The sequence below is a fragment of the Hylobates moloch genome, unplaced genomic scaffold (assembly GCF_009828535.3).
Source record: "Hylobates moloch isolate HMO894 unplaced genomic scaffold, HMol_V3 SCAFFOLD_11, whole genome shotgun sequence".
NCBI classification, from domain to species: domain Eukaryota; kingdom Metazoa; phylum Chordata; class Mammalia; order Primates; family Hylobatidae; genus Hylobates; species Hylobates moloch.
Window position 1 is genome coordinate 36,266,297 of NW_026652286.1, and position 14,461 is coordinate 36,280,757.

The 14,461-nt window shown below is 49.3% G+C and overlaps 1 protein-coding gene across 2 annotated transcripts in view; it reads left to right on the forward strand.

Annotated features, from left to right (window-relative positions):
* GALNT18 (polypeptide N-acetylgalactosaminyltransferase 18) overlaps positions 1-14,461 on the forward strand; it is a 350,732-nt gene that overhangs the window by 165,348 nt on the left and 170,923 nt on the right. For both annotated transcript variants that reach the window (XM_032166608.2, XM_032166609.2), the window contains exon 2: positions 9,313-9,505. In XM_032166608.2, the coding sequence (XP_032022499.1) occupies positions 9,313-9,505 (193 nt within the window). The remainder of the gene's footprint in view (positions 1-9,312; positions 9,506-14,461) is intronic.

Consider the following 14,461-nt stretch of genomic DNA (forward strand, 5'->3'; position numbering starts at 1 on the left):
CAGTGACCTCTGACAGTCGGTTTCCATCTCGCAAGTGAAGAAAGTGAAGGCTTGAAGGGACTCTGGGTCTTTCCCAAAGAGAGCAAATAGCAGACCCAGAAGCGGGGAGAGAAGGGGTCCCCAGTGCACTCTGGGAGGAGGACCAGGAGACAGGACCATCTGGGTCTGCACTCCAAGTGCACTTCAGACACAGGGTCTCGGGGCCCATGGCAGACAGATGCCTGGCACCCCAACCTGCCTGTCCTAGTTTCTCCTGCCTCCTCTCACTGGGTTCTGCATCTTATCACCAAACAACCAGAGCTTTGCTATGAGCATGGCCTGAGGGCAGAAACAGAAATAGCAGTGGCTACAGAACTGGCTGCAGGGCAAAAGCTAGCCCCCCCTCCCCACCCACCCTCAAAGCCTTCTCAGCGATCCCCTCTGCCTGAGAGAGGGACACAGTAAACTGAGTAAACCACAAGAAACAAGAAGGCTCCATTGGCTTCCTGGGAACACATCCCTAGGTGCACAAACCGAGGGAAAAGAAGCAGAGCTGCCACTCCCAGACAGCGCACAGACCAGCGTGGGCAGCGGGCCAGGGGTCCTCAGCCAGGTGAGCTGCATCCTGGGTGGCTCTGTCTGACCCTTCGGTAGGACTTGACCATTCCTGCGGTCCAACCTTGAGGTGGGAGCCCTAAACCACTTTGACCTCCAGCAGCAACCATGCCATTTGACTCCTCCGATTCCCTTGTCCTCCAATCCAGGGAGCAGATATGAGCGCTAGATTCTTGCCTAGGAAGAGGTCCAGGCTATAGCCTCTCCTGCGGTTCCTCCAAAAAGCCACCGGCATCTCAGAATTTCTATCTCCAGCGATGGCAAGAGCTGGCAAAATGACTCAGCTTCAGCAGAAGGAGATCTGCAGGGATCTGGTCCTAGAAGGTGAGGCAGTCAGACCTAGACGGGGCTGGGCAGCATTACAATACCCCTTTCACTCTGAAGCCCATTTCCTCCCTACTCCATTGTGCAGTCTCAGTACCACCACAATCTTGGAGCATGAGCCAGTGGGGCCAGTGCTTTGTGTGGACAGCCCACTGAAGCAGAACTCTTCATGCAGGAATTCCTACTTTCAGCATCAGTGGCTTCAGGAGCCTCAAAAGCCTTGGCAGGGCCTCCAGATGTGCTCCTCTTGCTTGGCCAATTAGCCCATGCACAACACTCAGAGCTGTGGCTTTTGTTGCATTCATTGCTCAAAGCTTTGCAAGCTCTTTCCTGCCCCACTTCCCACCTGTCTCCATGAATTAGCATGGACCTGTCAGGATGCATCTGTAAGCTCCACTCTTATCAATGGGCTGTGTGTCAGACACCGTGGGCATATCACTGAGACCACATAATGGCATTTCCCAGGTGCCCTATGTGATCATTGGTAGAACTTTTTGAAAAACAGGCCATGTACAATAAGGACTGGGCATGACCATGGGGAAGCAAATGACCTGAGTGAGTGGGTGTCCAGAAACCCATCACTCTCATTCACAGGGGCCCACCTAGGAAGGACTCAAGCAAGTGGTAGTCAAAATATACTTGGCAAACAACTGGCAAGGGACAGTATTAACCAATTGACGGGAATGCTCAACACAGCCTAGAGCAGGATCCTGGGGTTCTTGGCTGGGCCTTTGAGTTGCTGATTGGTGAAAAGAACTGGAGCATTCCAAGAAAAGGTCCAGAGCACCTGGGGTTAGAGGGGGTCCCTGGAGTTATTTTAGGCAGCAGCTGTTTGCCACCACTAGGAAGGTATTTCAATAGTTTAACAACTAGTTTGAACCAGTACAGACCAAGTGAGTAGCCTCCTGGGGACTAAAGTATCTCCAGTCCTCAAGTCAGACAAGTCTTGGTGCATAATTTGCAGTTAGGGCTGTGGTCAGGACTGTGAGCTCAGCAATAAGCCCCTTAATGTCTCCAGCTGCAGTTTTCTCTTATCTATGATGAGATTGAGTAAACCTACATTCTAGGAGAGGTAGGTGCAGTGCAATGGAATTGGGGTATACTGTACTAGGGAATCAGCTCCAAGGATAAAGCTTTTAGAGTAGATACCCAAGATCAGCCTGCAGTTGGACCCCAAATAATGCACTTTGCCACTCTGTGGTTTGTTTGTTTTGTTTGAGACAGGGTTTTGCTGTTAGGCTGGAGTGCGGTGGCAAAGCTCACTGCAGCCTCAACCTCCTGGGCTCAAGTGATCCTCCTGCCTCAACCTCCTGAGTAGCTGGGGCTACAGGTGTACACCACCATACTTGGCTAATTTTTGTATTTTTAGTAGAGATGGGGTTTCTGCATGTTTCCCAGGCTGGTCTTAAACTCCTGGGCTCAAGCAATATGCCCACCTTGGCCTCTGAAAGTGCCGAGTTTACAGGCATCAATCACTGCACCCAGTGCCACTTTAGAGAGTACCTTTTTGTGATGCTTACCATGCTGGGCTTTGGGATACTTGCTTGTAGGTTCAGAAACTATTTCCAAATAATAATGCTAATTCCAAGGCTTTCAGTCTTGCAGTCTTCACTGTGGTTCTTCCTGCCCCCATCCATGGGCTACCCCCAGCCTGCTGAGGCTCTGGATGCTCTGGGTCTGGCTTCTTGGTTTCAGATCTGTACAGCCACCTGTCTAGCAGCTTTGAGCCCCACAGAATGCTCTTTCCTCCTCCTGCATCCTGGTTCTTCTTGGCCTCTACTTTGGGGTGTACTTCCTTGGAGTGAGCTTGAGGATCGCACTTATTCTTCAATTCAAGACTCCTTTCCTTTAGGAAGCCTTCCCTCTGCCCCATTTCCCCTCACTTTAAGCATCCTTTCCTTTAGGAAGCCTTCCGTCTGCCCCATTTCCCCTCACCTACAGGGACCCAGTGGCATCTTATACACCCTTGATCAGAGCAATGATTACATTCTCTATGTATTTGCTTTTCCCACTCAGTTGGATGCTGTATGAGGATAGGGAACACATCTGAGTAATCTTAATATTTCAATACTCAAGCAATAAGCTTGGCATAGAATAAACTTGCTTAAATATTTGTTGCTTAGCTGATAAAAGGGGTTAACACCCTTTGTGGGGAAAGCTGACAGTGAGTTCCAAGTCTCCAAGCAAACAAAGGAAGCACAGCCATCAGGGAGCCTCTCTGAATAGAGCTGGCCAAGCTGCAGCTCCCCGCACCCTGGGGATGAGCAGGAATGACTGCTTACTGGGTCCCTCAGGGAGAATTTCAATGTCAACAATGAGGAAGGAGTCAGCCTGTTTGCCTGTTGATGTCAGAAATGTCACGCTTTGCACAGACCCATCAACTGTACCTTTCTCTTCAAGGGTGGAGTGATTAGTGTCCTCTGGAGGGAATCCTCCCCTCAGGGCTTGATGGTGAGGATTTCTGTAATGAGCATCTTGGAGACTGAGGAGACTCCGGAGGGAAGACAGGTATCAACGTGTCTGCCAGAGCTTTGGGGACACCGCGGGCTAGGTTTCAAGGAAGGAAGAGAACTCCTGACCTGACTCTCTCGCTCTCTGTGGCTCTGTGGTTTGAGCTGGACACTTCCTGAGGGCATCTTAGGTCAGTTTTCTAGAGTCTCTGGGTCTTCCCACCTCATTGCCCTTTGTGCCCGGGTTTCTGGGAGGAGGGATGTTTGGACCCTTCAGTGGAATCTTTTTGATTCTGAGCCTTTCTTGGTGAGATTTGAAAGAGAGAGAGAGAGAGGCAAGAAGAAGACACAGCCTCCTTCTCTCCCTGCCTCCCTCCTTATCTTCCTTCTCCCTATATTTTGGGGGTAATTACTCCATGCACAGTCCTATTCTGGATACTTGGGAGAGAAGCCTGGTAATTCTCTGGTATAAGAGATTTACAGAGGAGTCCTGGGAGAGCAGTGGAGATTGCTTATCATTGACCATATTTTGTGGAACTACCTGAGAAGCTCTTAAACGTGCCCTGTCAGTCTGTGTAACTGTGCACAATTATTTGCTTAAGTGAACTGGGGAGGAATTAACTGCACACAGCTGGAATTTGCCCTGGCCATGCCTTCACTGGCTTTGTGCTCCTACCTGCTGGCACAGGACTGCAGTCCCCTTTCTACTCCCTCTGAAAGATTTGGGGAATCTCTAGTAGGCAGGGAGTCTTCTGACTCCCACCATGACCCACTGCTAATGCCCTATTGGTTCATTTTACTGGTATTGGTTGAGCACCTACTAGGTGCCAGATGCTGTTCTGAGTCTGAGGGACTCAACAGAGAACAAAGCAAATGCCTGACCTCACAGAGCCACATTCCAGTCAGGGAAACAAACAAGAAGCAAAATGAATGGAGACTGTATTAGTTTGTTCTCATGCTGCTAAGAAAGACATAAGTGAGACTGGGTAATTTATAAAGAAAAGGAGGCTTAATGGACTCACAGTTCCACATGACTGGGAGGCCTCACAATCATGGTGGAAGGTGAAAGAGGAGCAAAAGCACATCTTACATGGTGGCAGGCAAGAGAGCATGTGCAGGGAAGCTCCCCTTTATAAAACCATCAGATCTCTTGATGGTTATTCACTATCGTGAGAACAGCATGGGAAAGACTTGCCCCCATGATTCAATTACCTCTACCAGGTCCCTCCCACAACACGTGGGAATTATAGGAGCTGCAATTCAGCATGAGATTTGAGTGGGGACATAGCCAAACCATATCAGAGACTATATATGTAAAAACTGGGGAGAGGGCTGGATGTTCAGGATAGGGTTTGCTGAGAAGTGACTTTTGAGTAAAGACATAGAAGGGAGGGAATTGGCCAGGAGGATGTGCAGGGAAATGCTGCAGCTGAGGCACTCAGGTGAGATGTGCCTGGTGAATCTGATGAGTGGCCGGTGTGGCTGGAGAGGAGAAAACCAGGGGCAGAGATGGGAGGTGAGTGCTGGGCCTTGCAGGTGTTCAGCAAGAAGGCGGCGGAAGGCCCTTGGAAGGTTCTGATCAGAGAAGGACATGGCATGGTAATGTTTCCCCTGGCCGAGGGGTCTCCTCAGGCCACACTGGGGGCTCCCCAACCTGCCCTAATCACATCATCCCTTTCCTTCTGCCTTCCCTGACTCAAGCACTGCTTGGGCCCCAAGCATGGCTTTCTGGTGAAGCAGCCCCTTCACTTTCCCTTTCATCCTGTTTCTCCCTGGGACCCAGACAAGCACTCAGGGCTGGGTGAGGGCAGGGGGTGAATAACAGCCTCTATGTTGTGCTCAGAATCCTCCAAATACTCTCCTTCACACGCTCTGGCTTTGCAACTCACAGAGTTCACTGTGCCCTGCTCAATCTCTGCCTCGAATGGGCCCTCCTGGGGAGTCCTCAGCCCTTGGAGATGTGCTTCTCTTGAGTCACCTCATCAGTTAGTCAGACATGCCCAGGTAGGTCTGAATCCCTGCAGGGGCTTCAGCCAGAGTCCACTCCTGGAAGGTGCCTCATCCCTAGATGCCAGACATCAGAGGGTCTGGGTATCACCAGATATGCCAAACACCCTAGGACCCCTGTAGAGGACCCAGCCCAGACACTTCTCCGAGGCCTCTTTGCCTGTCCCCCTTATGTCAACGGTGGTCCCCTTTGCTGGATGACCATGTAGGCCTGCTTTCTCACTGGAGACAAGAGTGGAGCCTAGGTCTGGTTAAGCATAGACCACTTGTCTATGGACATGGAAAGCCTTCATGTGGGGCGGGACGGTGTCAGCATCTTCCAGAGCTGGGGACCTTGGCAATGTCACCTTCCCATCCGAACTCCAGCGGCCCGATAGGGCTGGGGGCTTTGTGGGGGCTTCAGCAGTGTTTATGGAGAGCTTACTATGTGCCAGGCACTGTGCCAAGCTCCTTAACTGACCATCTCATTTGTCCTCACAAATGTTCTATGAAGAAGGCACTATTATTATCAACCCCATTTTCAAGAAGAGGAAACTGAGGCTCAGGGTGTGGTGGACCAAACTGGCAAATGGTAGAGCTGGAGGATAAACCCTAGGATTCTGACTCCACAGCCAGTGTTCTTAACCAATTCTTTGGAAGTAAAGAAAATTAAATAGAGTTCAGAGAGGCAAGGCCTCCTTACCTCAGGAGAGTCAACTCTAAGGTACAAGGCAGACAGGGCTGGGGAAAGGGTCGGGGGTGGCACACTTTTTTTTTTTTTTTTTTAAGAATCAGATAGTGTTTTCAGATTCTCTGGTCATATCATCTCTGTTCTACATACTCAACTCTGCTCTTCAGCTCCAAAGAGAATATGTTAACAAGTGGATGTGACTGTGTTCTAATAAAACTTTATTTACAAAAACAAGTGGTGGCCCTTGGACCATGGTTTGCCACCCCTGATATAAAGAAAAGAATGTGGAGTTTGGAGGAGCCAGGCCTTTATTCGATGTCACTGACACACTGGGACTGGGTGGCCTTGGATTAGACACTTAACCTTTTCACTTTTGGTTTCATCGTGTCTAACCACTATGGGTTACTTATTAACTGATGTATTTTGAAATGATCGATTGAGTGAGTCCCTTGTAAGAAGCAGTTACTGTGCTAGGAGCTGGCAGTCCAGCAGGGGTCAAGTCAGATGTGGTCCTGCTCTGTGGAGTTGCACCAGTGAGGAGGAAGAGAGGCAACATTTGATAAAGGAAATGACCTATCGCAGTGCTTGACTCTTGGCAGAAATTCAACAAATATTACATCTTTCTTGCTGTAGGCTCCCCACCTCATCTTTCAGGACTCACTAGCTTTGAGTTTGTCATCCTTTGTGCCCATACTGAGTGAAAAGGTAGGAGCATGTGGTGTCACCAGGACTTTAATATGTTTATAATATATTATTATACAATGCAGGCCTAATTTTGGATCATAATTTTCCATTAACTGATCTCATTTTACTTGGTAATATCCATTTAGGTATTCGAGAGCAATAAATTTAAAAGAAAGCAACATTTCTTTTAAATATTATATGATTCAGTTGGTTCACTGATTTAGATTTTTACTACCTCCCATTCCAAACGAATGAGTCATACATCTTTTTAGAGATAACAAGGACCTTCAAGATCGTGCATGCTTGTGCTACCCTTCAAGCATGCCTAGTAGGGGAGAAGAATGAGCAAGTTCTGGCATGGAGCTTTGGGCAGGCCACTGCAATCCTGAAAATGCTGTGTCTTAGAAGTGTTTGCATAGTTTGCATTTTATTCTTCAATATATCCTAATCTGTTTAATTTTCCGACTTTGCTTTTATGTCTTTAAGGAAAATCAGTCACCGAGATGGTATGCCATATTTGTCTTTGTACTTCACGTACTTCAGCAGCCCATTGCCTTATAGAGGCTGTATAGCATAGTGGGAGGACCACTGCCTGGGGAGAGCCTTCCCAGGATTGAAATCCAGCTACTGCACTTCCTTCTGTGTGAACCTGGACAAGTTTTTTATTCTCTCTATGCCTCACTTTCTTTATATATAAAATGAAGATGACAACAATTCCTACCTTATAGGGTGAGATGAGTTGATAAGAGAAAATACTTACGACAGAGCCTGGCTCATGGTAGGAGTGAGCACTCGTCAAGTGTTAGCTCTGGTGGTTATCCCAGGAGTTAAAGGGTGTCCCATTTGGAGGACGTGGCCCAGAGAGGTACCTTATGCATGTGCACCCAGTGAGTTCAGCACCTGGGAGTTCGTTTACAGATCTTTTTGCATCTCTCACACTGAGTTCTCTGGCATCTCTGCTTTCAGGATCGTGGGCTTGCTAAGTCCCCTTCTACTCTTGATAGCCTCTGCCTGCTTCCGGTGATGGAGGCTTCCTGCCACTGGAGCACCCCTTCCATGGTAGGAGGAGCCTATGTTTTGGAAGCCTCCCTCTTTTGTTCCCAGGCAGTTTCCTCTGTCTCAGAGGGGCTTTTAGGAGAGCACCGTGAGAGGAGGTGGCAGTCCATAGCCCCAACTCTGCAGCCTTGAAGACTTCAGAACCCTAGCTCCTTGCTCATCTCCAGCCTGTACCTAGGTGTGTCATGCACCCATTGGCTCCATACAGGCCAACAAGGGGATGTGGGCAGGTGTCCCAAGCCTGCCTCTCCTGCCTGCCTCTCCTGTCCCTGACCTGCTTCTGTTTTTTCTGATCACTGTCATTCCAGGCTCCTGGCTCCATCTCTTACTTCCCTCGTGTATTTGTGAGCACAGAAGGCCCTGTCCAGTGGGCTTGCCAACTCTGTCCAATTTCTCTGATTTCTGATCTCAAATGATTCACCTGATGACCTGTCCCAGGGAAGTAACTCCAAAGTCCTGGACTATCAGCCCATATCCTAGCAAGATCTATCTTTTAGCCCCCATAAAAGAGAGATTTCAATAACCTTCCCTTGCTATAATAATCTTAATTGCCATTGGCTGTGCACTTGTTCTGAGACATAAACTGATCTAAATGCTTTATACATGTTATTTAATGGAATCCTCACAATCTCTGGAGGGTGGTTGGATATTATTATCTCTGCATTCTGGGGGGGGGGGGGGAATTTTGGTGTTGGGAGGTTGACTGTGCTATGGTCATGTAGCCAGGACGTGGTGGAGCACTGACTGGAATCCATGACTGTGTGACTTCAAAGCCTCTGCTCTCACAGTTAGTGATTCCCCTCCATTTTTCTGGGAAGTTCCTGGGAAACCATGTGCTGGCCTTGAGCTGTCTCCACCAAGTCCCCGAGGGCTCCCATGAGCAGGGCCCAGAGTACAGGGCAGGCGGGGTGTGGCTTGGCTGTCACTTGTGTCATGGATTTGCTATTCTGGTGGGCAGTGTCTGGAAGCAGCAGGAGGCAGTCTGGCCGGGGTGCTGACAGCCAGGTGAATGTCACATGGTGCACTAGGCAACTCACTGCAGGACCAGACGGTGAAGAGGGAGAAGGGCTGGCAAGAACTGGGTGGAGGAGTAGACTCCCAGCTTGGGTGCCTCAATGTGGGGTGGGCTTGGGAATTGCAGGAAATGGGGGTACAGGCTAGGGACAGAGAAGCAGATGCCCAGTTTGAGGGCTGGGGCCAACATCTCTGGCAGGGAGGCAGACTGGGGAGAAAGGGGGTCCTGACTTGAAGCCATGGGGCATCAGGGTCACATCCATTCGCTTCTCAGCAGACCCTGTCAGGTGTATTTCTCTATCTCCTGTGCCTGGTGGTTGTGGGTTAGGTGAATGGATGGATTCATGGATGAATGGGTCTTTGGAAAGCATGAAAACCCAAGTCAGCCCTGACCCCGAAAGAAGGGGCTAAGATTGTTTTACCAAAGGCTGTTTGTGAGGAAGGGAAAGGGACTGTTATAACACATGCAGGGGTGCACTCTGACCCACTGTCTCCTGTTCCTTCTTTCTCCAGAGGCTCCTGCCAAGCCTGAGGAGGCAGAGGCTGAGCCCTTCACAGACTCCTCTCTGTTTGCACACTGGGGCCAGGAGCTCAGCCCCGAAGGCCGGCGCGTGGCCCTGAAGCAATTCCAGTACTACGGCTACAACGCCTACCTCAGCGACCGCCTGCCCCTGGACCGGCCCCTGCCTGACCTCAGACCCAGTGGGTGAGCAGAGTCAGTGACCGGGCCCTTGTCGACCTGCCTATGGGGAGATGGGGTCCCCAGAGTGCTGGGAACAGAGCCAGGACTGGGCGCCTGGATTCTTGGGTCCCTTTCCTGCTTCAGCCAGGGCCTGTCCCCTTGGCTTGTGTTAGGCAAGTCACTCTCCTCTTCCCTCAGCCTCAGTTTCTCCATTAGCTGAGTAGGGGCAAAGCTTTCTTCCAGTAGAGATTTTGAGGATTAACAACTTAATTTACTCTTTAAGGACACTACAATCATCTCACATTCCTGTTTATACGTCATTTTAACCCAATTAGTTGCATTTTATGCATAATCTTTTTTCTGTAAATTAGTTTTTAAAGTACATCCATCTTGCAGGGCTAACAAGTCGTTACATCTGACAGAGAAGTCTGTCTTGACTTCTCTCTTTGTTACAGAAGGATGTTCCTTTAAGGTTCAGTGAGAATTCTTATTACTCCCAATTATTAAAAATGTGGGCACGTACCTCAGCTGAGGAAATCTCATTAATTTTTGTGAGCTCCCCCCACAGTGTTTTCCCCCTTTTCTCATTTTTACATTTTTTTAAAAGCTGCAAACCATAGTGAGCTTATATCTGGAGTCTTTGAGAAAGATCTTGCTGCTGGGTTTGGAGGCTGTGTTCTTTTAGGGAGAAGATTCAGTTCAGCTCCACAGACATTCATTGAACACCTGCTGTATACTGTATAATTGGATATGGTTGTTTGTGGCTCAGGGAGAACCTGGCTGGGCTAGGATGAAAGAGCAGCTGCGAATGTCCAAAGGGAGAGAAGAATATACTTTCACTTGCAGGTCATTTATTAAGCACTTCTGTGCCAGCATAGTCTAGATACAGGGATGATACGGTTTGGCTGTGTCTCCACCCAAATCTCTTCTTGAATTGTAGTTCCCATAATCCCCACGTATTGTGGGAGGGACCGGGTAGGAGGTAACTGAATCATGGGGATGGTTTCCCCCATACTGTTCTCATGATAGTGAGTTAAGTTCTCATGAGATCTGATGGTTTTATAAGCGTCTGGCATTTTCCCTGCTGGCTCTCATTCTCTCTCCTGCCACCCTGTGAAGAGGTGCCTTCCACCATGATTGTAAGTTTCCTGAGGCCTCCCCAGCCATGCAGAACTGTGAGTCAATTGAACCTCTTTCCTTTGTAAATTACTCAGTCACAGGTATTTCTTCATAGCAGCATAAGAATGGACTAATACAAGGGACAAAGCAGTGAACAAAACATACAGAAACCCCTGCTTCACAGAGCTGGCATTCTAGTTGGGTGGAGACAGAGAGTAAACAAAACAAAGAAGTCAAATATGCAGTATGTTAGATGGTGGTGAGTGCTATGGAGAAATATAAAGTCGGAGAGAGAGAGAGACACCTGGGTCAAGAGTGGGGAGCTGCAATTTTTCCTGGGTGGTCAGAGAAGACCTCAGTAAGAAGTGACATTTGAGCAAAAACCTGGAGAAGAAGAGGAAGCAAGCCATGGGGGTACTGTTGGAGGATGGGGGGAATACGCTTCAGGCAGAGGAAGTGGCAAGTGCAAAGGCCCTGAGGCAGAAGCATGCATGCCATGTCATGTTTGAAGAAGAGGAAGGAGGCCCCTGTGGCTGGAATGGGGTGTGCAAGGGGGCAGTAGTTGGAGATGAGGCCAGAGGAGCAACAGGAAGCAGATCATTAGGGCAGTGGTTCTCAACCTTGCTGCACATTCTACACATCAAGTGAGCCTTAAAAAACAATCCTGATGCCAAGACCACACCCCAGACCAATTAGATAAGTGTTTCTGGGGTGGCGCTCAGCTTCAGTATTGTTTAGAGCTCCTGGGTGATTCCGATGTGCAGTCAAGGTGAATCCCAGGAGAAGGGCTTCATAGGCTTTTGCAAGGAGTGTGGCATTTACTCTGTGAGACAGAGATCCATGGGAAGGGCTTGAGCAGATTAGCAATATGCTAATTGTCACTTGCAAAGGTGCCTGTGGCTGCTATGCTGAGAACAGACTGAGGGGGCAAGGCTGGGAGCATGGAGACCAGTTAAGAGGCTTCCAGGTGAGAGGCAGTGGTGGCTTGGACCATGATGGCAGCAGGGGAGGTGCTGACATGGGGTTGGATTCTGGAAATATCCTGAAGGTGACCTCAGCTAAGTGTCACAGGGTCTCAGTCCACAGAGGAGCTGCAGAGACCACTCCTGGCTCTGGAGAGGAGCTGGTCTGATGGGGGCAGCACACGGGGGCTTTGGAGAAGGGGTCATCAGGAATAGGGCACTCTAGTTCCTGCAGGGGACTTGGCCATGGCCTTGGCCAGAAGAAGAGCCATGGACTTTTCAGTCAATCTGTTACAAAACACAGGCACAGCTCAATCCGTATTTGTTCAAAATGAAAGAGAAAATGAAAAGGAAGCCAAGGAAAGGGTGGCTTTTACAGATTGTAACCTGGTTATAAGAACAACTGGGATTCCCACAGTGCTGGACGTGCCGATAATGCCCTTCCCATTTGGACCACAGTAACACTGCAGTGAAGGTACACCAGGAAATGGTAGATTCTTCCCGTTTGAGTTGAGGAAACTGAAGAGCAGAAAGAGTGTTGTCTGAGGTAACAGAGTCAGATAAGCAGCTGAGCTGAGCCTTAAGCCCATGTCTCAGATGCCAGATCGTGGCTTTGACATCGGCCCACCGTTGTTTATTTGACTGTGCGCAGTGCTGCACAATGAGAGCGCATGTGGGAGCCCTTCATCCTTAACTGAGAAAAGTGCCCCACCCACTCTGATCTGTGGGAGGAATTTGCCTGAGAGAGGGAGGAACTCTGAAGGACTTTAGGTGGGCAGAATTCTGCAGTTTTCTCCTGAGCTGCTGGAGAGGAGCAATCGTCCTTATAGAAAGACCTTCCCTCTGCACAGAACTTTACAGTCTGTGGAGCTTCCACACCTCCCCCGTGGCACCAAGCAACTTCTGTCAGCCCCTTTTTCCAGACAGAAAAACAGAATCTCTGATAAAAGGCAGAGCAGAGCCTCCTCACTCCTCAGGGAGGGCTCTGTGAAAGTGGCTTTAACAGGGGAGGGTTCCCTTTGCACATGTACTTGGAAGGCTCTGTCTAGCTCTATTTCAGCTCACGTGCCAGACGCATGCCCAAGATTGGAGAGCTGTTGGTGGACCACACAAAACAAGCATGTGCTTAGGTAAAACAGTGCCTCTTTTTGTCTGTTAATTTCCATAAAAACATCCCTGCCTTGTAACAAGGCCATTGCTTGGCTCATCCTGCTTAATTCATTTTGGAAACTTTCCAAAATTTCTCTCATCCTATTTCAAACGACACTGGCAAACATTTATATAGGATGAGCCATGTTTTCAGGCATATGTTTGTCACTTAATTTATAAGAACTCCTTGAGTCTTCACAGTAAAACCTTCTGAGGTAAGTCCTGTGATTAGCCTCCATCTTACAGAAGAGGAAACTGAGGCATGGGGAGATGATATCTCCTGCCCAAGGTCACTAGTGGCAGAGCTGGGGCAGGTGGTATGGCAACAGAATTTGTGCATGTAACCACTGTCCTACACTGCCTTGAGGCATCCATTTGTGTCACTCTAATGGGAGTGGCAGGCCCGCTTTAACAATATAGCCCTGAGCATTTGCTGATCAGTTTTGGAGGGAGGAAGGTCGGCGTCTACATGTTGGAAAAAACTGTTTTAGTGAACGTGAAACCAAGGCTTGTTGCCAAGGCTCAGAATGATGCCTGGGCTCTGGCTAATGTTGGGATTTGGACTGAGGGGATGTGGGTCAGCATGTGGAGAGGAAGCCCACAGTCACTGCAGTCTCTGGAAGATTCATGCTGTGTGGCTCTTTCCATAGCCGGAGCCCTTGTGCCTCTTGTGAATTCCGGTTTGCTCTTTGGGACTTCTGTCCCTGCTGCTTGTATTCCACACTTTGCTCTTGGTATTCTTGGCCCTACTCTTCCAAATTCTAACCCTGATATTATTCTTGGCTTCATTCCTAGATCGGAAAGTGAGTGTTCAGAATCCTACCCACCCTCCTTTCTCTCACCTCTAGCTAGTCACTTACTTTGTCTCATTTTTTTCTTGGTGCTGAAAGATGTAATCGGACCCAGCTTGTCACGTGGCTGAGATAGGACCACGCTGTGCTCAGTGCCTTATACACAAGACAGGACAAAACTAGAAGGAAAAACATCGGTCCAGCCAGTTGCTAGGCTTCATTTATTTTTTCATCCAGCCAACATTTACTGAGTACTCATCATGTGCTGGGTACCCAACAAAGAGTCGGACAGATGTCTCCTGGAGTTTACATTGAGATAGGAACCCAGACAGAGGTTGGAGGGAGGGCGAGTCTGCTGACCCTTTCCCAGGCTCCATGGCGGGGAGGACTTGTCCTCGCAGGCTTTTAGTAAGGCAGTGGCCTGGATGTGATGGCCACAGAAGCACTGTCCCTCTGGTGCCTCTGTGGCAGGGAGGCAGGGCCTGGAGGGTGGCATCTGCAAGGCACCTCTCTGCAGCAGGGAGGCAGGGCCTGGGGGGTGGCATCTGCAAGGCACCTCCCTGTGCCGACTTCCCTGGGGAGAGTTGTTTTAACAGTCCAGACTCTAGAGAGACATCTGGGATCTTTGAAATTTGGGGGGTCCTGGCTTCATGGATAGGCAGAATAATGGCCTCCCAAAGATGTCCACATCCTAATCCCCCACTCCTATGAATATGTAATAGGCATAGGAAGTGCGCCAGTTTTCCAACCTCATCTGCACAAAGAGGGGACAAACTTCCTCAAGGATCCAGGCCCCTTGGCTCCTGGGGAAATCAAAATGCCATTCATCCTCCTTGCAGTATTGTAGCAGCAGTAGAGCAGACTCCTCAGCCATCCAGGTGGGAAGATCTGGGGGAGACAGGATACTTCAGACTCCTCTGGTGAAGCCTCCTGGACCTCATCCATGTGGAGCCTTGGCC